This window comes from Bombina bombina, chromosome 6 (assembly GCF_027579735.1).
Source record: "Bombina bombina isolate aBomBom1 chromosome 6, aBomBom1.pri, whole genome shotgun sequence".
Classification (NCBI taxonomy): Eukaryota; Metazoa; Chordata; class Amphibia; order Anura; family Bombinatoridae; genus Bombina; species Bombina bombina.
The window spans coordinates 168944344-168971559 of record NC_069504.1 but is presented as its reverse complement, the minus strand read 5'-3'; the positions used below and the strand labels follow the sequence as shown (position 1 = coordinate 168971559).

The 27216-nt window shown below is 40.6% G+C and overlaps 1 protein-coding gene across 2 annotated transcripts in view; it reads right to left on the bottom strand.

The window, feature by feature from the left end:
* AASS (aminoadipate-semialdehyde synthase) overlaps window positions 1–27216 on the bottom strand; it is a 188894-nt gene that overhangs the window by 54645 nt on the left and 107033 nt on the right. For both annotated transcript variants that reach the window (XM_053716671.1, XM_053716672.1), the window contains exons 14-16: window positions 4506–4627; window positions 3707–3836; window positions 2689–2799 (exon numbers count right to left, since the gene is read on the bottom strand). In XM_053716671.1, the coding sequence (XP_053572646.1) occupies window positions 2689–2799; window positions 3707–3836; window positions 4506–4627 (363 nt within the window). The remainder of the gene's footprint in view (window positions 1–2688; window positions 2800–3706; window positions 3837–4505; window positions 4628–27216) is intronic.

The window sequence follows — 27216 nt, the reverse complement described above, 5'->3', positions numbered from 1 at the left end:
ACTGCTTCCTCCAGCTAAAGCTATGAACTATATATGAATGATTGCTCTCTCCAGCTAAAGCTATATAGACTATATATGAATGGTGGCTCCATCCAGAAAAAGATATGGACAATATATGAAAGATGGCTCCCTCCAACTAAAACTATGAACTATATATAAATGATAGCTCCTCCAACAAAAGCTATGGACTATATACAATTTTTTGGCACCTTCCAGCTAAAGCTATGGACTATATATGAATGATGTCTACATCCAGCCAAAGCTTTTGGACTATATATGAATGATGTCTACATCCAGCCAAAGCTTTTGGACTATATATGAATGATGGCTCCCTCCAGTTTAGCCTTAGATTACTTATGTGTGGGTGGAAGGAAAACCAGCCTGTTGCCTGAGGGTTCTCCTTTAGGGAGGCTATTTGTAACATACAGTCTCTGCCCATGGCAAGCAGCTTTTCGTTATGCTACAGATTTTGGGTGGAAGATTGCAAATAAACACTTAGTTATGAAGGTTTCCACAGCATGTGGAGTTCAAGTCCATCCTTGATACTGGCGCAATCTCATGGTTTCTGGAACAATTGAGAAATGTGTCACTGGATGAACGAGCAACCTATGTAACATCTCATCTTCCAGAGGATGATTCAGTTTACATCTCTAGCGATGTAATGTGATGGTAAATTCGCCAGCATAAAGTCACATATTATGAAAGCTCCTGTCCTAAATATCATATCGATCTGCTTTTAGCATTAAAAAGTCCAACCTACCTTTAATAATGAATGTTTTTGTCCTGCTCTGTTAACTGCTGTAATGCAGCCTCTGTCACAGAATTTCTCTTTGACTTGTTTGACTGGCAGCTGTTTTAGCCAATAAGAGTCTCACCATGCGCCCCATGTAAAGTATTGACAGCACACTCCCGTGCTTGTAATACTGACTGCAAGAAGAACTGTGCAACTCGCTACGCTGTTTGGGCATCAGAAACAGTAAGGCGGCTTACTGTTATCACAGAATCTGCTAACAGTAAACAGTGATTTCTGTTGCGCAAACAGCGTAGTGAGTTGCGCAGATCTTCTTGCAGTCAGAGTTACAAGCACGGGAGCGTGCTGTCAATACTTTACATGGGGTGCAGGGTGAGGCTCTGATTGGCTAAAACAACTGCCAGTCAAACAAGCCAAAGAGAAATTATGTGACAGAGGCTGCATTACAGCAGTTACAGAAACCGGTAAAAAACACCATTCATTTTTAAAGGTAGATTGGATTTTTTAATGCTAAAACAGATCGATATGCTAGTTAGGACAGGAGCTTTGATAATATGCTGGCGAATTTACCATCACTTTATGAACATATTATGCTGGTGACCTCCAGTTAAGCCGACATCAATTTATTTTGATTAAATTTATGTTCAAATTTATGCTCTGAATAGTTGCAACATGTAGCTACATTCATAGCAGACCTAGCATAGAACAAAGGGAAGTCGATAAAGTTAAAGGGATACTAAACCCATTTTTTTTCCTTTCATGATTTGAATAGAGCATGCATTTTTAAGCAACTTGCTAATTTAGGGTGCTGAACCAAAAATGGGCCGGCTCCAAAGCTTTCATTGTTGCTTTTTCAAATAAAGATAGCAAAAGAACAAAGAAAATGTGATAATAGGAGTAAATTAGCAAGTTTGCTTAAAATTGCATTCTCTATCTAAATCATGAAAGAAAAAAATTGGGTTTAGTATCCCCTTTAAAATAATAAACTAAGCAGATGCCCCCTGCGGCAGCACACTGGGGCAACACTCCACCTAAGAATAAATGCAGAACTCTCTGGGTGCCAAAAAATATTTTCAATCATTTAGATTTTTGAACAACTGGTTCTACCTTCCTAAGTGAGTTTGCCCTAAAAGGTTTCTGAATATTTGAAAAGGTAATTACTAATGGGTATGGGAGAATGTTACAATTTTGACATATAAATAAAAATAAATAGCTCCAATGGCTTTCAATTTCTCAGTTGAATGTTTATATAAAACAAGTGTTGACAATGTCCTATTTAGACGGTACATTTGAATACGGATTCCCAAAGAATTGCACGTTGTGAGTGTTCCACAAACATTTAAAATGAAAGCAGCCAACACTCTTTAATTTTAAACAATTTTCCTAAACAGCTACAGATTGCTAATTAGCATTCCACTTCAGCTGCATTTCTAGATATGTAAAAAAAAATTATATTAATCACCTCTATAAAGCTGATCTAACGCAGAATAAAGGCAACAGCGAAATTATATTACTAAGCAAAAAACAAACAGGTGAATAGATATTAAAGAGACATGGAACTGATTTATTAACTTTAAAATATATTTCTGAAAACAAAAATATTGTAGTAGCAAAAATAAAATTGTGTTTAGCACACATAAATCAAACACACTTACTTTGGTTGAGCTTCCAAATAATATCCCTTCAGCTAAAGAAATCTAAACTTTCAAATGGTTTTATTTTTACTAAAACATTGTGCTTTTACAATGTAAGTGATTGTGCATCAGTTTCATGCCCCCTCTTTGTCAAACTAAAATATTACCCACTTACCTACTGCCCCGATATGCAACATAAGGAAGCAAGAAAATATAAAGAGTCTTAATAAAAGGATTACACTTTATCAGATACTTGATTATTATATATGGACCATGGAGAAAATGTAACCAATACATACATACCTTTGTTGTAACTCTTTCATGGAAGGTGTCAAATAACTAGCAGTGACCAAATTTACTTTATTCTTGATGCATTTCTTCGCCACTAAAGGATGCGCAACATACGGAAGTAGGCTATATAATAGAAGTACAAGAGCCAATTCGGGGGGAAAAAAAAAAGTTTAGAAAATAATATTGATTATTGGAAAATTAGAAGTAAAAAAAAAATGGAGAGGAGATGAAGAGAGTGAGTTGAGACTGGGACATACATGCTAGTTGCTATGATTACGGCTATGCTGAAACGCGTAAGCCTGCCAGCCAGAGGTGCCCCATCTCTGTTTCTATGACACTGTATGTCCGATTTTTAATTGACCAATAAAGGTTATGTTTTATTTAACTTTCCAACGCTCTCGCTATACTCTTTTTGGTGGACATACATGCTAGTTGTCACATTTTTATATTAAAAAGAGGGCATAAAAATGTATCGTGTTTTCTTTTCTAAAAAAAAAAAAAAAAACAAACAAAAAACTATCTTTGTGCGGCGAAAAAAAAATGTTTTTAGGATTGTAGGTGTGTACAATGAAATCACTTGAGTTTCAAATGAGTAGTAGATTTCTTTTTGTCACATTTCAAAAGATAATAAAATTTTCCTTCCCACTGCATCAACCAATCACAAAATGCATAACATATACTATATATATATATATATATATATATATATATATATATATATATATATATATATATATATATATATATATATATATATATATATATATATATATATACACACACACACACACACACACACTGCATATTCTTGCACATACTCAGTAGGATCTGGTGCCGCAGATAATGTGCATATAAAAAGATTGTGCACGTTTACATAATGAAAGCAATTTAGAAAGTTCTATTAATAACACTAACTTGGCTCAGCTGACATCTACATACTATAGTTTAGATGTATTAATATCAGTTGTGACTGATAATCCTTTGTATTCTAATACAACAAAATGAATATAAAAATATATGGTTCAAGAACCTGATAACCAGGTCATGTTTCTTCACAAGAGCGGAGAGCTTCTCTTCATTTTTGGACACATCCATAGCCACTGGGGTTGTATTTTTGTATCTCTTGGATAGATGATCAATTTGATCCTTTATCATGGATACTGGAGATAAACAAGGGATACTCAGACTTTTAAATAATACATTACAATATATGTACAATTATTTTACAAACATACAATCCATCTGTGTTCAACAAAAAGCATTGTAATTTATAGTATATTAGTTCACACATTTGCTACACTGATAGCATTATTATGATGATCGGAATTCTCTCTATACACTATTTTTGGTATCGTTTGTTGAAAAAGAGTAGCAATGCACTAGAGGGAGCTAGCTGAATTCATTTTGTGAGCCAATGACAAAAGGCATATTTGTGCAGCCACCTGCCAGCTAGCTCCTATTATTGCACTGCTGATTCTAAGCCTACCTAGGTATGCTTTTTAACAAAAGATACAAAAAGTATTAGTGGACACATTTTCTAGAAAATTAGAAAGTACAGATGATATTAAAAATCTGGTATCATTATTATGATTATCAGAATGGTTTCTAGCTCTCTACACCTATCACTTGGCAACAAAGTCAAATTTTATGTATACAATAATCGTTACTTATCCATTTAGAAAATAATATATTAAATTGTGCGTCTCTCAGCAAATGAGCAACAGATCCCTAGGTATCACTAACATGCACTTTCTGTTGATTCCCCTTAAACAGCTTTTTTTCTCAACCTTTTTTTACATGCAAATATATTTTTAAAATGCAGCATTTACCTGCTGTTATCTCCACGTTGGGATCCCTTGTCAAATAATTTATGACAGGTTCAGAAACATAACCAGATCCAAGCACTAAAATCTTCTTTGTTGTCCCCATTGCAATAAACTGTGCGTGCTCTCTAAAATAAAAACTGATATTTAGCTTGTGGTTTGTGGCTAGACTGAATACAAGCTGATCTGAAATGCTGTAAACAAACTAAGTTTGAGAAGACTTTGAACCTCAAGCTTCAGCAAAAAAAAATAAAAAGAAATTATGCTTACCAGATAATTTCCTTTCCTTCTGTATAGGGAGAGTCCACAGCTGCATTCATTACTTGTGGGAAATACTGAACCTGGCCCCCAGGAGGAAGCAAAGATACTCCATCCAAAGGTTTAAATATCTCCCCCACTTCCCTCATCCCCCAGTCATTCTGCCGAAGGAACAAGAAAAAGTAGGAGAAATATCAGGGTGAAAAAGGTGCCAGAAGAACAAGTTAAAATTTAGGGTCGCCCAACGGAGAACACGTGCGGAAGCTGCGGACTCTCCCTGTACAGAAGGAAAGGAAATTATCTGGAAAGCATAATGTATGTTTTCCTTCTTAATACAGGGAGAGTCCACAGCTGTATTCATTACTTGACGGAAATTTTACCCAAGCTACAGAGGACACTGAACGGGAGGGCAAAAAGGAAGAGGTGGACCCCACCTGAGGACACCACAGCCTGCAAAACCCTTTCTCACAAAGGCTGCTTCAACAGAAGCAAAAAACTCAATATTATTTCTGGAAAAAGAATGTAAGGACCAAGTAGTCCGCCCAACAAAACTGATCCATAGAGGCCTCATTTAAGCGGCCCAAGAAGGACGTCACTGCTTGAAAAAAACAGAGCCGTAAACCTCTGAGGGGGCTTGTGTCCCGCTGACTCATACCCCAAGCGGAAGATACTCCTTAACTTAACAGATAAGGAAGTCTAAGATGCAATCTGACCCTTAAGCTTCCCAGACAAATAATAAACAGAGAAAACTGTCTATTCCTATATAGCCTGAAGATAGGACTTTAAGGTACGACTCCATATTATGTAGTAAACTTTTTCATCTACTCGACTGAAGATGCGATTTGACACAACCTTAGGAGGATCCTAGCAAAGTTCATAGAACAGCCTTACTATCGTGGAACACCCGATAAGGAGGATCGCATTGCAAGGCAGTAAACTCAGAGACTTCTGCACGCAGAAGCAATATTTAGATGTAAAGGGACTTCTAAAATAACAACTTAGAGACAACCTCAAGCATAGGTACAACGGTAGCCTGATGCAAAAAAAAAATAAGAGCAAGATCCAAAACCCCAAGGAGGAGCATCCGAACTACACACCTGCCTGAACACAGTTGGAGTCCTAACAAACTGTACGTCCAGAAGCTCAACGAGCCTCTGGAGCCAAAAAACAGACAGGGCCAAAACTTTCCCAACAAGGAACTAGTTAAGAGGCCCTTCTCCAGATCATCCTGGAGGAAGGAAAGAATCCTGGCAGGCCTGATAATGTGCCTGGACGAACCACGCTCTTCACAGCCGAAAAAGTCCTCCACACCTATGATAGATGACGAGAGACCAGCTTACGCGCTTTAAGGAGAGGCCCATAACCTCTCAGAAAAACTGTCTTCAGCTAAGACTAAGCGACAACTTGCAGTCCGCCTCAGAGAAAAAAAGATTTGAGGAGGCCAAGAGACCTTGTTACAGCAGATCCCTGCGACAAGGAAACCTTTATGGAGGCAAAACCACTAAATCGAGAAACACTATCTATGCGGCCTCAACAGAGCAATCAGTATTACTGATGCCTACCCCTGCTAGATTTGAGCCACCACTCAAGGAAAGAGTGAAATGCTAGAAAAGGAAAAAAAATTGTAATGAACCTCCAAGGCACCGCTAATGTATCCATTAGCTCCGCCTGAGGATCCCTGAACTACGACTCATAATGGGTAAACTGGAAAAGACGGGACATCCTGAGATTCTCATTCGGTGTCCACTTCCCATTACATTCAGATAAAAGGGAATTTTTTAGATTACATCCATCTCAGATGATCACCCCCGGAGAGATGGTCGCTGACAACAAGCAGCAGTGGGCCTCTGCCCACTACCAAACCCAAGATACTACCCTCAATGCTAGCAAGTCTCTCAATCTCATAAGGAGATCCAAACCAGCAAAACTAAGACCGACTAGAATCTCTACACTGGGACAAACCCAGTAGAGTAAACCCTCAGAGCAGAACAGATTGCCTGAAGATCCAAAAAGATAAATGGGAGGGAAAACCTCCTAAGTTTCCTGGCCCCCTTAGGCACGACCTCCCCAACATGATGGACTTGCAACCGAAGTCAAAATCGCCCCGGGTGATTTAAGAAAGATGTTCCACAGGACAGGGAGATCTTGACAAGGACACTGGAGAGCTATTCTCTCAACCAGTAGACCAGGAAAATCTGCTAAGACAGATTCGAAACAGCTCCACTCCACTGCCTCAGCATACACCGAACCTCGGTTGGGATGAGACCTGGCAAAAGGAATGAAGTCCAATATGGACCCCATGACAAGTCATCACCCCCCAACACAGAGCTAGCGATGGCCTGAAGGAGGTCTGGAGGGCACGCCCTGAAGAAGCCAACCCTAAAGAAAAGTCTACCTGGCTAAAAAGGCTAAATTAGTATCCAGGGCTCCAACCTGGCACCTACACCAGAGAAATTCTGGTCTAGATCCATCTCTGAGGATCGAGGAAGACAAAATCCCTAAAAGTCCTCTATCAGACAAGACAATGGTAATTAAACCAGAATTGTCAAAGCAAGGGAAGCTACCGTTGGATCTGGATTCTGGCCACTGCCAAAATAAAACCCCAGATCCTAAAAAAATTCTAGAATCAGTAGCGAGACTAAAAAAAGTACTGGAAGAGCCGGTCTTTAGGAACCGAAAAGTTCCTAAAGAAGGAATGAAAAGGTATGATATCCTTCCTGGACAGTGATCCTGCACTGCTCCTCCTGTACAGAAGGTAGAGTGTACCTTATAGTCTCCCTCTGGAACAAGGAGACATGATAAGCTTTGCTTAAGTACCATAGGATTTAAAAAACAAAAAAGTGCCACAGCGTTGAGAAAAACAAAATTTATGCTTACCTGATAAATTCATTTCTCCTGTAGTGTGGTCAGTCCACGGGTCATCATTACTTCTGGGATATTATCTCCTCCCCTACAGGAAGTGCAAGAGGATTCACCCAGCAGAGCTGCTATATAGCTCCTCCCCCCTACGTCACCTCCAGTCATTCAACCAAAGGACCAACGAGAAAGGAGAAGCCCAAGGGTGTAGTGGTGACTGGAGTATAATCCAAAAAATTTTTAGCCTGCCATAAAAAACAGGGCGGGCCGTGGACTGACCACACTACAGGAGAAATGAATTTATCAGGTAAGCATAAATTTTGTTTTCTCCTGTTAAGTGTGGTCAGTCCACGGGTCATCATTACTTCTGGGATACCAATACCAAAGCAAAAGTACACGGATGACGGGAGGGACAGGCAGGCTCTTTATACGGAGGGAACCACTGCCTGAAGAACCTTTCTCCCAAAAACAGCCTCCGAAGAAGCAAAAGTGTCAAATTTGTAAAATTTGGAAAAAGTATGAAGAGAAGACCAAGTTGCAGCCTTGCAAATCTGTTCAACAGAAGCCTCATTCTTAAAGGCCCAAATGGAAGCCACAGCTCTAGTAGAATGAGCTGTAATTCTTTCAGGAGGCTGCTGTCCAGCAGTCTCATAGGCTAATCGTATTATGCTACGAAGCCAAAAAGAGAGAGAGGTAGCCGAAGCTTTTTGACCTCTCCTCTGACCAGAATAAACGACAAACAGGGAAGACGTTTGACGAAAATCCTTAGTTGCCTGTAGATAAAATTTCAGGGCACGGACTACATCTAGATTGTGTAGCAGACGTTCCTTCTTCGAGGAAGGATTAGGACACAAAGATGGAACAACAATCTCTTGATTGATATTCCTGTTAGTGACCACCTTAGGTAGGAACCCAGGTTTAGTACGCAGAACTACCTTGTCTGAATGAAAAATCAGATAAGGAGAATCACAATGTAAGGCAGATAACTCAGAAACTCTTCGAGCCGAGGAAATAGCCATTAAAAACAGAACTTTCCAAGATAACAACTTGATATCAATGGAATGAAGGGGTTCAAATGGAACACCCTGTAAAACATTAAGAACTAAGTTCAAACTCCATGGCGGAGCAACAGTTTTAAACACAGGCTTGATCCTAGCTAAAGCCTGACAAAAAGCTTGAACGTCCGGAACTTCTGACAGACGTTTGTGTAAAAGAATGGACAGAGCTGAAATCTGTCCCTTTAAAGAACTAGCGGATAACCCCTTTTCTAAACCTTCTTGTAGAAAAGACAATATCCTTGGAATCCTAACCTTACTCCATGAGTAACTCTTGGATTCGCACCAATATAAGTATTTACGCCATATTTTATGGTAAATCCTTCTGGTAACAGGCTTCCTAGCCTGTATTAAGGTATCAATAACTGGCTCAGAAAAACCACGTTTTGATAAAATCAAGCGTTCAATTTCCAAGCAGTCAGCTTCAGAGAAGTTAGATTTTGATGTTTGAATGGACCCTGGATCAGAAGGTCCTGTTTCAGAGGTAGAGACCAAGGCGGACAGGATGACATGTCCACTAGATCTGCATACCAAGTCCTGCGTGGCCATGCAGGTGCTATTAGAATCACTGATGCTCTCTCCTGTTTGATTCTGGCAATCAATCGAGGAAGCATCGGGAAGGGTGGAAACACATAAGCCATCCCGAAGGTCCAAGGTGCTGTCAAAGCATCTATCAGAACCGCTCCCGGATCCCTGGATCTGGACCCGTAGCGAGGAAGCTTGGCGTTCTGACGAGACGCCATGAGATCTATCTCTGGTTTGCCCCAACGTCGAAGTATCTGGGCAAAGACCTCCGGATGAAGTTCCCACTCCCCCGGATGAAAAGTCTGACGACTTAAGAAATCCGCCTCCCAGTTCTCCACTCCCGAGATGTGGATTGCAGACAGGTGGCAAGAGTGAGACTCTGCCCAGCGAATTATCTTTGATACTTCCATCATTGCTAGGGAGCTTCTTGTCCCTCCCTGATGGTTGATGTAAGCTACAGTCGTGATGTTGTCCGACTGAAACCTGATGAACCCCCGAGTTGTTAACTGGGGCCAAGCCAGAAGGGCATTGAGAACTGCTCTCAATTCCAGAATGTTTATTGGAAGGAGACTCTCCTCCTGATTCCATAGTCCCTGAGCCTTCAGAGAATTCCAGACAGCGCCCCAACCTAGTAGGCTGGCGTCTGTTGTTACAATTGTCCAGTCTGGCCTGCTGAATGGCATCCCCCTGGACAGGTGTGGCCGATAAAGCCACCATAGAAGAGAATCTCTGGTCTCTTGATTCAGATTCAGAGTAGGGGACAAATCTGAGTAATCCCCATTCCACTGACTTAGCATGCACAATTGCAGCGGTCTGAGATGTAGGCGTGCAAAAGGTACTATGTCCATTGCCGCTACCATTAAGCCGATCACCTCCATGCATTGAGCTACTGACGGGTGTTGAATTGAATGAAGGACACGGCATGCATTTTGAAGCTTTGTTAACCTGTCTTCTGTCAGGTAAATCTTCATTTCTACAGAATCTATCAGAGTCCCCAAGAAGGGAACTCTTGTGAGTGGAAAGAGAGAACTCTTCTTTTCGTTCACCTTCCATCCATGCGACCTTAGAAATGCCAGTACTAACTCTGTATGAGACTTGGCAGTTTGAAAGCTTGAAGCTTGTATCAGAATGTCGTCTAGGTACGGAGCTACCGAAATTCCTCGCGGTCTTAGTACCGCCAGAAGAGTACCCAGAACCTTTGTGAATATTCTTGGAGCCGTAGCCAATCCGAATGGAAGAGCTACAAACTGGTAATGCCTGTCTAGAAAGGCAAACCTTAGATACCGGTAATGATTTCTGTGAATCGGTATGTGAAGGTAAGCATCCTTTAAATCCACTGTGGTCATGTACTGACCCTCTTGGATCATGGGCAAAATTGTTCGAATAGTTTCCATCTTGAATGATGGAACTCTTAGGAATTTGTTTAGGATCTTTAAATCCAAGATTCGCCTGAAAGTTCCCTCTTTTTTGGGAACTACAAACAGATTTGAGTAAAACCCTTGTCCTTGTTCCGACCGCGGAACTGGATGGATCACTCCCATTAATAAAAGATCTTGTACGCATCGTAGGAACGCTTCCTTCTTTATTTGGTTTGTTGACAACCTTGACAGATGAAATCTCCCTCTTGGGGGAGAGGATTTGAAGTCCAGAAGGTATCCCTGAGATATGATCTCTAACGCCCAGGGATCCTGAACATCTCTTGCCCAAGCCTGGGCGAAGAGAGAAAGTCTGCCCCCTACTAGATCCGGTCCCGGATCGGGGGCCCTCGATTCATGCTGTCTTAGGGGCAGCAGCAGGTTTCCTGGCCTGCTTGCCCTTGTTCCAGGACTGGTTAGGTTTCCAGCCTTGTCTGTAGCGAGCAACAGCTCCTTCCTGTTTTGGTGCAGAGGAAGTTGATGCTGTTCCTGCTTTGAAATTATGAAAGGAACGAAAATTAGACTGTCTAGCCCTAGGTTTGTCTTTGTCCTGAGGCAGGGCATGGCCTTTACCTCCTGTAATGTCAGCGATAATCTCTTTCAACCCGGGCCCGAATAAGGTCTGCCCTTTGAAAGGTATATTAAGCAATTTAGATTTAGAAGTAACATCAGCTGACCAGGATTTTAGCCACAGTGCTCTGCGTGCCTGAATGGCAAATCCGGAATTCTTAGCCGTAAGTTTAGTTAAATGTACTACGGCATCTGAAATAAATGAGTTAGCTAACTTAAGGGCTTTAAGTTTGTGTGTAATCTCATCTAGTGTAGATGATTCAAGTGTCTCTTCCAGAGACTCAAACCAAAATGCTGCTGCAGCCGTGACAGGCGCAATACATGCAAGAGGTTGCAATATAAAACCTTGTTGAACAAACATTTTCTTAAGGTAACCCTCTAATTTTTTATCCATTGGATCTGAAAAAGCACAGCTATCCTCCACCGGGATAGTGGTACGCTTAGCTAAAGTAGAAACTGCTCCCTCCACCTTAGGGACCGTTTGCCATAAGTCCCGTGTGGTGGCGTCTATTGGAAACATTTTTCTAAATATCGGAGGAGGTGAGAACGGCACACCGGGCCTATCCCACTCCTTAGTAACAATTTCAGTAAGTCTCTTAGGTATAGGAAAAACATCAGTACTCGCCGGTACCCGCAAAATATTTATCCAACCTACACATTTTCTCTGGTATTGCAACTGTGTTACAATCATTCAGAGCCGCTAACACCTCCCCTAGTAATACACGGAGGTTTTCCAGCTTAAATTTAAAATTTGAAATATCTGAATCCAGTCTGTTTGGATCAGAACCGTCACCCACAGAATGAAGTTCTCCGTCCTCATGTTCTGCCACCTGTGACGCAGTGTCTGACATGGCCCTAATATTATCAGCGCACTCTGTTCTCACCCCAGAGTGATCACGCTTGCCTCTAAGTTCTGGTAATTTAGCCAAAACTTCAGTCATAACAGTAGCCATATCCTGTAATGTGATTTGAAATGGCCGCCCAGATGTACTCGGCGCTACAATATCACGCACCTCCCGAGCGGGAGATGCAGGTACTGACACGTGAGGCGAGTTAGTCGGCATAACTCTCCCCTCGTTGTTAGGTGAAATATGTTCAGTTTGTACAGATTGACTTTTATTTAAAGTAACATCAATACAATTAGTACATAAATTTCTATTGGGCTCCACTTTGGCATTAGCACATATAGCACATGTATCTTCCTCTGAATCAGACATGTTTAACACACTAGCAATAAACTAGCAACTTGGAAATGCTTTTCAAGTAATTTACAATAACATGAAAACGAACTGTGCCTATAAGAAGCACAGAAAAAATTATGACAGTTGAAAATAAATAAGTTATAGCATCAAATCTTTGTAAGAAATATACAATTTTAGCAAAGGATTGTTCCCATTAGCAAAGGATAACTAACCCTGACAGCAGAAAAATACACAAATAAACGTTTTTTATCACAGTCAACTACAATCTTCACAGCTCTGCTGTGAATGATTACCTCCCTCAAAACAAGCTTTGGAGATCCCTGAGTTCTGTAGAGATGAACCGGATCATGCAGGAAGAAAATTAACTTCTGACTGAGTTTTTTGATGCGTAGTAAAAGCGCCAAAAATGGCCCCTCCCCCTCACACATAACAGTGAGAGAGATCAGTAAACTGCTTTAATTTAAACAAAACTATTGCCAAGTGGAAAAAATAGTGCCCAAAAGATTTTTTCACCCAGTACCTCAGAGAAATAAACGATTTTACATGCCAGTAAAAAAACGTTTAACCTCAATAAATTAATTGTTATTTAAAACCTATTGCAAATCCCTGCAAATTAGGTTAAGACTATGCATACAGTATAAATCCAGTGAAGTACCATTCCCCAGAATACTGAAGTGTAAAATATACATACATGACAGCCTGATACCAGCTACATCTACTGCATTTAAGGCTGAGTTTACATTATAACGGTATGGCAGGATTTTCTCATCAATTCCATGTCAGAAAATAATAAACTGCTACATACCTCTTTGCAGATTAATCTGCCCACTGTCCCCTGATCTGAAGTTTACCTCTCCTCAGATGGCCGAGAAACAGCAATATGATCTTAACTACTCCGGCTAAAATCATAGAAAAAACTCAGGTAGATTCTTCTTCAAATTCTACCAGAGAATGAATAACACACTCCGGTGCTATTATAAAATAACAAACTTTTGATTGAAGGTAATAAACTAATTAAAATCACCACAGTCCTCTCACACATCCTATCTATTCGTTGGGTGCAAGAGAATGACTGGAGGTGACGTAGGGGGGAGGAGCTATATAGCAGCTCTGCTGGGTGAATCCTCTTGCACTTCCTGTAGGGGAGGAGATAATATCCCAGAAGTAATGATGACCCGTGGACTGACCACACTTAACAGGAGAAATAAGCATACAATGCAGCTGTATATACAAAGGATTCCCTTATTCCTCAGTGCAACAAATGGTGAAGGGGAGATTACAGAGTCTGCAGAGTAAAATACTCTCCAGAGTAACTGATCATCAAATACAGCTGCGCTGCCACACGGCAGCTTAATGAATGCAGTACCTGGCTAATATAAAAAACCTTAGTAAAGATATAATAAAAATATATTTAATCTAAAGTGAAAAAATAGAAATAAAATGCAAATAAAATGGACTATATATATATATATACACACACAAAATTTGTTTTTTTAGCACACCTTACAAAAAGTTTAAATCCACATCTGGGAGTGCTGCCAATATGACCCAGTAATTACACAAACAAAGAGGTATCAGCGCACATCCATTTTCCAAAGCACAACATATTTTTTGAACTGCTGCAAAAAATTGCCTGCAAATACATCAAGAGACAACTATTTTTTTTAAATAATATTGGGAACTTAGTCACACAATATGGCCATATTCTGCTTAGCCAGTCACCACTTACAAGGTGCCCCAATTCGACTGGTCCTACACTACAGTCCTTTTGCCACAGAGGGCTGAATCATTCCTGCTTATACTCTTAATAATAGAATGAGACTCCCTGGCTTTTTATTAACAACTCTATTACACCATTATGAGCACACCTGAACTTGGGTGGGGTGCTTAAACTAATGGGAGATGGTCAGTCTCCCTGGTAATTTTAAATACAAATACAAATTTTGTTTTTTTAGCACACCTTACAAAAAGTTTAAATCCACATCTGGGAGTGCTGCCAATATGACCCAGTAATTACACAAACAAAGAGGTATCAGCACACATCCATTTTCCAAAGCACAACATATTTTTTGAACTGCTGCAAAAAATTGCCTGTAATTACTGGCCATATTGTGTGACCAAGTTCCCAATATTATTTAAAAAAGAATAGTTGTCTCTTGATGTATTTGCAGGCAATTTTTTGCAGCAGTTCAAAAAATATGTTGTGCTTTGGAAAATGGATGTGCGCTGATACCTCTTTGTTTGTGTAATTACTGGGTCATATTGGCAGCACTCCCAGATGTGGATTTAAACTTTTTGTAAGGTGTGCTAAAAAAACAAATTTTGTATTTGTATTTAAAATTACCAGGGAGACTGACCATCTCCCATTGGTTTAAGCACCCCACCCAAAATCAGGTGTGCTCATAATGGTGTAATAGAGTTGTGAATAAAAAGCCAGGGAGTCTCATTCTATTATGAAGAGTATAAGCAGGAATGATTCAGCCCTCTGTGGCAAAAGGACTGTACTGTAGGACCAGTCGAATTGGGGCACCTTGTAAGTGGTGACTGGCTAAGCAGAATATGGCCATATTGTGTGACTAAGTTCCCAATATTATTTAAAAAAGAATAGTTGTCTCTTGATGTATTTGCAGGCAATTTTTTGCAGCAGTTCAAAAAATATGTTGTGCTTTGGAAAATGGATGTGCGCTGATACCTCTTTGTTTGTGTATGTATATATATATATATATATATATATATATATATATATATATATATATGTATATATATATATATATATATATATATGTGTGTAAGTGTTAGTAACAGCAAATAAAAACCATATTATAAAAAACACATCTCATAAAAACATATCATAAAAAACACATTTCATAGAATAGACAATACATGGAATGCATAATACACATAATTCATAAATTCCAATATAAGGAATGTGTTGTGAAGATGAATATATTATGTTAAAAAAAAAAAGGGTAGACTTGTTTTGAAAAACAGGTCAGACAAAGTCCGTTTGAATTAGAAGCTTTAGCAGGTAAATGGTATGTCATTATATAGAGAGATCTATTCCAAAGGGAGGGACTATCATACCCAAATATCCTACTGAATAGATGCTGAGTTCAGAAATATATAAAGGATTAGGGCTATGTGAAATTAGGATCGTATATAATTCTTTACATTAATATAAAAAAGATTGGAAATCTTATTTATTTGGAGAAATATATAAAGAGAATTGTTCCAAAAATTGAACTGTCATACCTAAATATCCTACTACCTAAATGATGGAACTAAGCTCATATAATTGCAATTACAAAGAGTATTATTTTATGCGTTTTTTAATGTTTCAATATTTCAAATGACAGCTGCGATCTAGTTCTAAGTTCAAACCCATGGGGGTTAGTGAACCTAACTGGAAGATCCATTTCCCTTCCCTTTTGTTTTAAATTGGCATTATTGCATGAAGCAAACATTTTGCTTCATGCAATAATGTCAATATAAAACATTTTAAATATATGGGAATAGATAAATGTTCTAACCATTGGGGGGGGGGGGGGGGGGGGTCACCTACACAATGAAATTCTTAAAAGGGAAGGGAAATGGATCTTTCTTATATATTGGTGAACTCAGCATCTATTCAGTAGGATATTTGGGTATGATAGTCCCTCCCTTTGGAATACAGGTGAAACTCGAAAAATTAGAATATTGTCCAAAAGTTCATTTATTTTACTAATGTAACTTAAAAGGTGAAACTAATATATGAGATAGACTCATTACATGCAAAGCAAGATAGTTCAAGCCGTGATTAGTCATAATTGTGATGATTATGGCTTACAGCTCATGAAAACCCCAAATCCACAATCTCAGAAAATTAGAATATTGAGAAAAGGTGCAATATTCTAGGCTCAAAGTGTCCCACTCTAATCAGCTAATTAAGCCATAACACCTGCAAATGGTTCCTGAGCCTTTAAATGGTCTCTCAGTCTGGTTCAGTAGGAATCACAATCATGGGAAAGACTGCTGACCTGACAGTTGTGCAGAAAACCATCATTGGCACCCTCCATAAGGAGGGAAAGCCTCAAAAGGTAATTGCAAAAGAAGTTGGATGCTCCCAAAGTGCTGTATCAAAGCACATTAATAGAACATTATGTGGAAGGGAAAAGTGTGGAAGAAAAATGTGCACAAGCAGCAGGGATGACCGCATCCTCAAGAGGATTGTCAGGAAAAGGACTTTCAAAAATGTTGGGGACTTTCACAAGAGCCACCACACACAGACGGATCCTGGACATGGGCTTCAAATGTCTTATTCCTCTTGTCAAGCCACTCCTGAACAAACCCCTCTCAGAAGTGTCTTACCTGGGCTAAAGAAAAACAGACCTGGTCTGTTTCTCAGTGGTCCAAAGTCCTCTTTTCTGATGAGATTAACCCTTTGTTTGCGCATAGCAGTATGAGGCAAAAGCGCTAAGGCCACAGATATGGCCATACGGAACTGCGCAGTAACGTTTGATGGAAAAAGGCCCCCTCCAGGCCGAGGATTAGCGGTGCCAGGGGAAGCTGCATGTGTAGCATCAGATGACTCTAGGGGACACACCTCTCAGGACGAAGAGTCCTCAGAGGCGGAAGGCTCAGTGGTAACTAACATCTCAACATTGGTTGATGAAAACACCCTGTTGTGGCATACGGAACATAATTTAGAGGGCTGGACTACCTGGACCTCCTCACAATATACACAGGTATCGAATTCGGTCGTAGAGGGATCCCCTCTAAAAAAAAAAATCAGAATCCTTCATAACTAGGAAACCCTATTTAATTCAGAGAAAAAAGCCGGCACCTTATAACCCCAATGGCTGGGGCACTCACCACCTCCTATGAACCAGACAGTATAGAGAAACTCGTTCCTCTCCGAAGTCACTCGGTCAGGAATAGGAAATGGAAACCATGACCACTCTCGGTCACACAGTGCGCCATGCAGGACCACCCCTGCTAAAGGAAAAGTGCGCCAAGCTTAATAAAACTGCGCAGCTCTCAAGTAAAAAGGCAACCTTTACGTTCCATATCAGCCTATGAGCCCAAAAACATTTCACACATAAAGCAGCAGAAATAACATAAATATGATTAAACCCCACTGCCCAACAACCCCCTAAGGAGCCGTTAACATGAGTCTGGATGGATTCGCAGAAAGACTCTTCCTGCATCTCCAGAATCTAACTTTCATCAATGCTCTCACTAAGAGGCTGACAAGACTTTTTAAAACTCCCAACAGTCCCATATCGAAGGGTAGATACCCTTCCTAAGGAACTACTAAGAAATCTTCTGACACTTCTCTGCCAACCTCCTGTGACGAAAGGCAAAGAATGACTGGGGATGAGGGAAGTGGGGGAGGTATTTAAGCCTTTGGGTGTGTCTTTGCCTCCTCCTGGTGGCCAGGTTCAGTATTTCCCCACAAGTAATGAATGCAGCTGTGGACTCTCCCTGTATTAAGAAGGGAAAAAAAGAGGAAAAAAAGAAATCTGAAGTAGTAAAATGTGCTAAGAAGTGCTAGAACCCTTTTAAATCTAATCCACTCCCAACTTTAACTTTCATATTAAAGGGACAGTCGAATCCAAAATAAACATTCATGATTCAAATAGGGCATGTCATTTTAAACAACTTTCAAATTTACTTTTATCACCAATTTTTCTTTGTTATATGGGTATTCTTAGTTGAAAGCTAAACCTAGGTAGGCTCATATGCTAATTTCTTAGACCTTGAAGGCCGCCTCTAATCTGAATGAATTTTGACAGTTTTCGCCACTAGCGGGCGCTAGTTCATCGGTTTCATATAGATAACATTGAGCTCACACACGTAAAGTTACCCAGGAGTCAGCACTGATTGGCTAAAATACAAGTCTGTCAAAAGAACTGAAATGAGGGGGCAGTTTGCAGAGGCATAGATACAAGGTAATTACAGAGGTAAAAAAAAAAGTGTATTATTATAAACTGTGTTGGTTATGCAAAACTGGGGAATGTGTAATCAAGGGATTATCTATCTTTTTAAACAACAAAAATTCTGGTGTTAACTGTCCCTTTAAATAAACAAATTAATTTAACTACCAATCATGAAACTGTTGGGCTCTTTTGTGTTACACATTTATAGATTTAACTGACAAACCCTCCTTGCTTTAATAAGTTCCCTTCTGAGAGCAAATCATAATTTTTAAAGACTTGCTTCAAACATTGGGAGAACTAGGGGAGTAAAAACAGTTTTGAACACCTATACAGGATGGTTTATAGCACAAATAGTCTATGAAATGTTTTTATAAATATTATTTTTACTATTCCAAGTGAGTTAGAACAAGGGTAGGAGCAAACATACATTAATATGATTGGTTGTCAACCCTCAGAATTCAAATATGAATTTTGTTTAATTTTATTTATGGTAAGATATTTTATGCCTGCACAATAGCAAGATGATGCAAAGAATGTTGCTGTTTTGTGAAGATAAACCGATGCTGAAAGCAACACTATTTAAGGTTTATTTAAACTGTAACTTTTCCTACATTTTTTGTTTCAAACTAAAGTAATCTCTAAAAACTTGCACCTAGATTTAGAGTTCTGCGTTAGCCGTCTAAAGCAGCGTTAAGGGGTCCTAATGCTGCTTTTTACCGCCCGCTTGTATTTAGAGTCAGACAGGAAAGGGTCTAACGCTCACTTCCCTACAGCGATCCAGGCTACCGCAGAACCCCTTACGCCAATTGCGTATCCTATCTTTTCAATGGGATCTGCCTAACGCTGGTATTTGGAGTCTTGGGAGAAGTGAGCAGTAGACCCTCTACCGACAAGACTCCTACCGACGAAAAAAAGTCAGTAGTTAAGAGCTTTATGTGCAAACGCGTGAATATAAAGTTCTTAACTACTGTGCTCTAAAGTACACTAACACCCATAAACTAGCTATGTACCCATAAACCGAGGCCCCCCACATCGCCGCCACTATAAAAAAATGTTAACCCCTAATCTGCTGACCGGACACTGCCGCCACCTACATTATACCTATAAACCCCTAATCTGCTGTCCCTAACATCGCCGACCCCTATATTATATTTATTAACCCCTAATCTGCCCCCCCAACGTCGCCGCTACATAACTACACTTATTAACCCCTAATCTGCCAACCGGACATCGCCGCCACTATAATAAATGTATTAACCCCATAAACCGCTGCACTCCCGCCTCGCAAACACTAGAATAAATAGTATTAACCCCTAATCTGCCCTCACTAACATCCTCGCCACCTACCTACAATTATTAACCCCTAATCTCCCGCCTGCACCGTCGCCGCTACTATAATAAAGTTATTAACCCCTAAACCTAAGTCTAACCCTAACCCTAACACCCCTCTAACATAAATATAATTTAAATTAAACAAAATAATATTCCTAAAATTAACTAAATTAATCCTATTTAAAACTAAATACTTACCTATAAAATAAACCCTAATATAGCTACAATATAACTAATAATTACATTGTAGCTATTTTAGGATTTATATTTATTTTACAGGCAACTTTGTATTTATTTTAACTAGGTACAATAGCTATTAAATAGTTAATAACTATTGAATAGCTACCTAGTTAAAATAAGTACAAAATTTCCTGTAAAATAAATCCTAACCTAAGTTACAATTAAACCTAACACTACACTATCAATAAATTAATTAAATAAATTAACTACAAGTACCTAAAATAAAATACAATAAAATAAACTATTCTATAATACAAAAAAAACAAACACTAAATTACAAAATATAAAAAAGAATTACAAGCAGTTTAAACTAATTACACCTAATATAACCCTAATAAAATAAAAATGCCCCCCAAAATAAAAAATTCCCTACCCTATTCTAAATTACCAAGTAACCAGCTCTTTTACCAGCCCTTAAAAGGGCTTTTTGCAGGGAATTGCCCCAAAGTAATCAGCTCTTTTACCTGAAAATAAAAATACAATACCCCCCCAACATTAAAACCCACCACCCACATAACCCTACTCTAACCCACCCAAACTCCCCTTAAATAAACCTAACACTACCCCCCTGAAGACCTCCCTACCTTGAGTTGTCTTCATCCTATCCGGGCCGAAGTCTTCATCCGATGGGGCAGAAGAGGACATCCAGACCGGCAGAAGTCTTCATCCTATCCAGGCAGAAGAAGACATCCGGACCGGCAGAAATCTTCATCCATCCGACGAGGAGCGGCTCCATCTTCAAGACCTCCGGCGCGGAACATCCTTCCTGGCCGACGGACTAAAGACGAATGCCTGGTCCTTTAAATGACGTCATCCAAGATGACTTCCCTCGAATTCCGATTGGCTGATAGGATTCTATCAGCCAATCGTAATTAAGGTAGGATAAATCTGACTGGCTGATTCAATCAGTCAATCAGATTGAAGTTCAATCTGATTGGCTGATCCAATCAGCCAATCGTATTGAACTCACATTCTATTGGCTGTTCCGATCAGCCAATAGAATGCGAGTTCAATACGATTGGTTGATTGGATCAGCCAATCAGATTTTTTTCTACCTTAATTCCGATTGGCTGATAAAATTCTATCAGCCAATCGGAATTCGAGGGACGCCATCTTGGATGACGTCATTTAAAGGACCAGGCATTCGTCATTAGTCCATCGGCCAGGAAGGATGCTCCGCGCCGGAGGTCTTGAAGATGGAGCCGATCCTCGTCGGATGGATGAAGATAGAAGATGCCGCTTGGATGAAGATGTCTGTCGGTCTGGATGTCCTCTTCTGCCCTGATAGGATGAAGACTTCTGCCGGTCTGGATGTCCTCTTCTGCCCGGCTAGGTGAAGACGACTCAAGGTAGGGAGATCTTCAGGGGGGTAGTGTTAGGTTTATTTAAGGGGGGTTTGGGTGGGTTAGAGTAGGGGTATGTGGGTGGTGGGTTTTAATGTTGGGGGGGTATTGTATTTTTATTTTCAGGTAAAAGAGCTGATTAATTTGGGGCAATGCCCCGCAAAAACATAATTTATGCTTACCTGATAAATTTATTTCTCTTGTGGTGTATCCAGTCCACGGATCATCCATTACTTGTGGGATATTCTCCTTCCCAACAGGAAGTTGCAAGAGGATCACCCACAGCAGAGCTGCTATATAGCTCCTCCCCTAACTGCCATATCCAGTCATTCGACCGAAACAAGCAGAGAAAGGAGAAACCATAGGGTGCAGTGGTGACTGTAGTTTAAATTAAAATTTAGACCTGCCTTAAAAAGACAGGGCGGGCCGTGGACTGGATACACCACAAGAGAACTAAATTTATCAGGTAAGCATAAATTATGTTTTCTCTTGTAAGGTGTATCCAGTCCACGGTTCATCCATTACTTGTGGGATACCTATACCAAAGCTAAAGTACACGGATGAAGGGAGGGACAAGGCAGGCTTAAATGGAAGGAACCACTGCCTGTAGAACCTTTCTCCCAAAAATAGCCTCCGAAGAAGCAAAAGTATCAAATTTGTAAAATTTTGAAAAGGTATGAAGCGAAGACCAAGTCGCCGCCTTGCATATCTGTTCAACAGAAGCCTCATTCTTAAAGGCCCAGGTGGAAGCCACAGCTCTAGTAGAAAGAGCTGTAATTCTTTCAGGGGGCTGCTGTCCAGCAGTCTCATAGGCTAAGCGTATTACGCTCCGAATCCAAAAAGAAAGAGAGGTTGCTGAAGCTTTTTGACCTCTCCTCTGTCCAGAGTAAACAACAAACAGTGTAGATGTTTGGCGAAAATCTTTAGTAGCTTGTAAGTAAAACTTCAAAGCACGGACCACGTCCAGATTATGTAAAAGACGTTCCTTCTTTGAAGAAGGATTAGGACACAATGATGGAACAACAATCTCTTGATTGATATTCTTGTTAGAAACTACCTTAGGTAAAAATCCAGGTTTTGTACGCAGAACTACTTTATCTGAATGGAAAATCAGATAAGGAGAATCACATTGTAAGGCAGATAACTCAGAGACTCTCCGAGCCGAGGAAATAGCCATCAAAAACAGAACTTTCCAAGATAACAGCTTAATATCAATGGAATGAAGGGGTTCAAACGGAACCCCTTGAAGAACTTTAAGAACCAAGTTTAAACTCCATGGGATAGCAACAGGTTTAAACACAGGCTTAATTCTAACCAAAGCCTGACAAAAAGCTTGAACGTCTGGAACTTCTGCCAGATGCTTGTGCAAAAGAATAGACAGAGCAGAAATCTGTCCCTTTAAAGAACTAGCTGATAATCCTTTTTCCAAACTCTCTTGGAGAAAGGACAATATCCTAGGAATCCTAACCTTACTCCATGAGTAATTCTTGGATTCACACCAATAAAGATATTTACGCCATATCTTATGATAGATTTTCCTGGTGACAGGCTTTCGTGCCTGTATAAGGGTATCAATGACTTACTCGGAGAAGCCACGCTTTGATAAAATCAAGCGTTCAATCTCCATGCAGTCAGTCTCAGAGAAAGATTCGGATGATTGAAAGGACCTTGTAGTAGAAGGTCTTGTCTCAGAGGCAGGGTCCATGGTGGAAAGGATGACATGTCCACTAGGTCTGCATACCAGGTCCTGCGTGGCCACGCAGGCGCTATCAATATCACCGATGCGCTCTCCTGTTTGATTTTGGCAATCAGTCGAGGGAGCAGAGGAAACGGTGGAAACACATAAGCCAGGTTGAAGAACCAAGGCGCTGCTAGAGCATCTATCAGTGCCGCTTCTGGGTCCCTGGACCTGGATCCGTAACAAGGAAGCTTGGCGTTCTGGCGAGACGCCATGAGATCCAGTTCTGGTTTGCCCCAACGATGAACCAATTGAGCAAACACCTACGGATGGAGTTCCCACTCCCCCGGATGAAAAGTCTGACGATTTAGAAAATCCGCCTCCCAGTTCTCTACACCTGGGATATGGATTGCTGATAGGTGGCAAGAGTGAGTCTCTGCCCAGCGAATTATCTTGGAGACTTCTAACATCGCTAGGGAACTCCTGGTTCACCCTTGATGGTTGATGTAAGCCACAGTCGTGATGTTGTCCGACTGAAATCTGATGAACCTCAGGGTTGCTAAGTGAGGCCAAGCTAGAAGAGCATTGAATATTGCTCTTAACTCCAGAATATTTATTGGGAGGAGTTTCTCCTCCTGAGTCCACGATCCCTGAGCCTTCAGGGAATTTGGACAGATGGACCCGAGAAAGCCACCAGAGAAGAGAATCTCTGATCTCTTGATCCAGATTTAGCAGAGGGGACTAATCTGTGTAATCCCCATTCCACTGACTGAGCATGCATAGTTGCAGCAGTCTGAGGTGTAGGCGTGCAAATGGCACTATGTCCATCGCCGCTACCATCAAGCCGATTACTTCCATACACTGAGCCACCGAAGGGCGCGGAATAGAATGAAGAACACGGCAAGATTTTAGAAGCTTTGATAACCTGGATTCTGTCAGGTAAATCTTCATTTCTACAGAATCTATCAGAGTCCCTAAGAAGGAGACTCTTGTGAGTGGGGATAGAGAACTCTTTTCCTCGTTCACCTTCCACCCATGTGACTTGAGAAATGCCAGAACTATGTCCGTATGTGACTTGGCAATCTGAAAGCTTGACGCCTGTATTAGGATGTCGTCCAGATAAGGGGCCACTGATATACCTCGCGGTCTTAGGACCGCCAGAAGTGATCCCAGAACCTTTGTAAAGATTCTTGGAGCTGTAGCTAAACCGAAGGGAAGAGCCACAAATTGGTAATGCCTGTCCAGAAAGGCAAAACTTAGGAACCGATGATGATCTTTGTGAATCAGTATTTGAAGGTAAGCATCCTTCAAATCCACTGTGGTCATGTACTGACCCTCCTGGATCATAGGTAGGATGGTCCGAATAGTTTCCATTTTGAACGATGGAACTCTGAGGAATTTGTTTAAGATCTTTAGATCCAAAATGGGTCTGAAGGTTCCCTCTTTTTTGGGAACCACAAACAGATTTGAATAAAAGCCCTGTCCCGTCTGTGGAACTGGACAGATCACTCCCATAACTAGGAGGTCTTGCACACAGCGTAAGAATGCCTTTTTCTTTATCTGGTTCACAGATAATCTCGAAAGGTGAAATCTCCCTTGAGGAGGGGAAGCTTTGAAGTCCAGAAGATATCCCTGAGATATGATCTCCAACGCCCAGGGATCCTGAACATCTCTTGCCCACGCCTGGGCGAGGAGAGAAAGTCTGCCCCCTACTAGATCCGTTACCAGATAGGGGGCCGTTCCTTCATGCTGTCTTAGAGGCAGCAGCAGGCTTTCCGGCCTGCTTGCCTTTGTTCCAGGACTGGTTAGGTTTCCAGCCCGGCTTGGATTGAGCAAACGTTCCCTCTTGTTTTGTAGCAGAGGAAGTTGATGCTGCACCTGCCTTGAAATTTCGAAAGGCACGAAAATTAGACTGTTTGGCCCTTGATCTGGCCCTGTCCTGAGGAAGGGTATGACCCTTACCTCCAGTAATGTCAGCAATAATTTCCTTCAAACCAGGCCCGAATAGGGTCTGCCCCTTGAAGGGAATGTTAAGTAATTTAGACTTTGAAGTCACGTCAGCTGACCAAGATTTAAGCCATAGCGCCCTACCCGCCTGGATGGCGAATCCAGAATTCTTAGCCGTTAGTTTAGTCAAATGAACAATGGCATCAGAAACAAAAGAATTAGCTAGCTTAAGTGTTCTAAGCTTGTCAAGTATTTCAGTCAATGGAGTAGCTGTTTGAAAGGCCTCTTCCAGAGACTCAAACCAGAACGCCGCAGCAGCAGTGACAGGCGCAATGCATGCAAGGGGCTGCAGGATAAAACCTTGTTGAATAAACATTTTCTTAAGGTAACCTTCTAATTTTTTATCCATTGGATCTGAAAAAGCACAACTGTCCTCGACAGGGATAGTGGTACGCTTTGCTAAAGTAGAAACTGCTCCCTCCACCTTAGGAACCCGTCTGCCATAAGTCCCGTGTGGTGGCGTCTATTGGAAACATTTTTCTAAAAATAGGAGGGGGGGAAACGGCACACCGGGTCTATCCCACTCCTTAATAATTTCTGTAAACCTTTTAGGAATTGGAAAAACATCAGTACACACCGGCACTGCATAGTATTTATCCAGTCTACACAATTTCTCTGGTTCTCAAGCTTAAATTTAAAAGTAGAAATATCTGAATCAGGTTTCCCCGAATCAGAAATGTCACCCACAGACTGAAGCTCTCCTTCCTCAGCTTCTGCATATTGTGACGCAGTATCAGACATGGGCCTTAAAGCATCTGGGCGCTCTGTATTACGTCTAACCCCAGAGCTATCGCGCTTTCCTCTGAATTCAGGCAGTCTGGCTAATACCGCTGGCAGGGTATTATCCATGATTGCCGCCATGTCCTGCAAAGTAATCGCTATGGGCGTCTTTGATGTACTTGGCGCCATTTTAGCGTGAGTCCCTTGAGCGGGAGTCAAAGGGTCCGACACGTGGGGAGAGTTAGTCGGCATAAATTCCCCCTCGTCAGAATCCTCTGGTGATAATTCTTTTAAAGATAACAGCTGATCTTTATTGTTTAAAGTGAAATCAATACATTTAGTACACATTCTCCTATGGGGTTCCACCATGGCTTTTAAACATAATGAACAAGGAGTTTCCTCTATGTCAGACATGTTTATACAGACTAGCAATGAGACTAGCAAGCTTGGAAAACACTTTAAATCAAGTTAACAAGCAATATAAAAAAATGTTACTGTGCCTTTAAGAGAAACAAATTTTGCCAAAATTTGAAATAACAGTGAAAAAAGGCAGTTAAACTAACGAAATTTTTACAGTGTATGTAACAAGTTAGCAGAGCATTGCACCCACTTGCAAATGGATGATTAACCCCTTAATACAAAAAACAGATTAACAAAATGAAAAATATGTTTTTTAAACAGTCATAACAACTGCCACAGCTCCACTGTGGCTTTACCTTCCTCAATACACAACTTTTGAAGCCTTTTGAGCCCTTCAGAGATGTCCTATAGCATGCAGGGGACTGCTGAGGGAAGCTGAATGTCACAGTTTGTAATTTTAACTGCACCAACTGTAACTTTTATACTATAACAGTGGAAAGCCTCAGGAAACTGTTTCTAGGCAAAAATAAAGCCAGCCATGTGGAAAAAACTAGGCCCCAATAAGTTTTATCACCAAAGCATATATAAAAACAATTAAACATGCCAGCAAACGTTTTATATTGCACATTAATCAGAGTATATACCTCTCATAGCAAGCCTGATACTAGCCGCTATTAAATCACTGTATTTAGGCTTAACTTACATTAATTCGGTATCAGCAGCATTTTCTAGCAATTCCATCCCTAGAAAAACTTAAAACTGTACATACCTTATTGCAGGATACCCTGCACGCTATTCTCCCTCTGAAGTTACCTCACTCCTCAGACATATGTGAGAACAGCAGTGGATCTTAGTTACTTCTGCTAAGATCATAGAAAACGCAAGCAGATTCTTCTAAATGCTGCCTGAGATAAAATAGTACGACTCTGGTACCATTGAAAAACAATAAACTCTTGATTGAAGAAAAAACTAACTATATTACACCACTTTCCTCTTACTACCTCCAGCTATGTTGAGAGTTGCAAGAGAATGACTGGATATGGCAGTTAGGGGAGGAGCTATATAGCAGCTCTGCTGTGGGTGATCCTCTTGCAACTTCCTGTTGGGAAGGAGAATATCCCACAAGTAATGGATGATCCGTGGACTGGATACACCTTACAAGAGAAAAGCCCTTTTAAGGGCTGGTAAAAGAGCTGGTTACTTGGTAATTTAGAATAGGGTAGGGATTTTTTTATTTT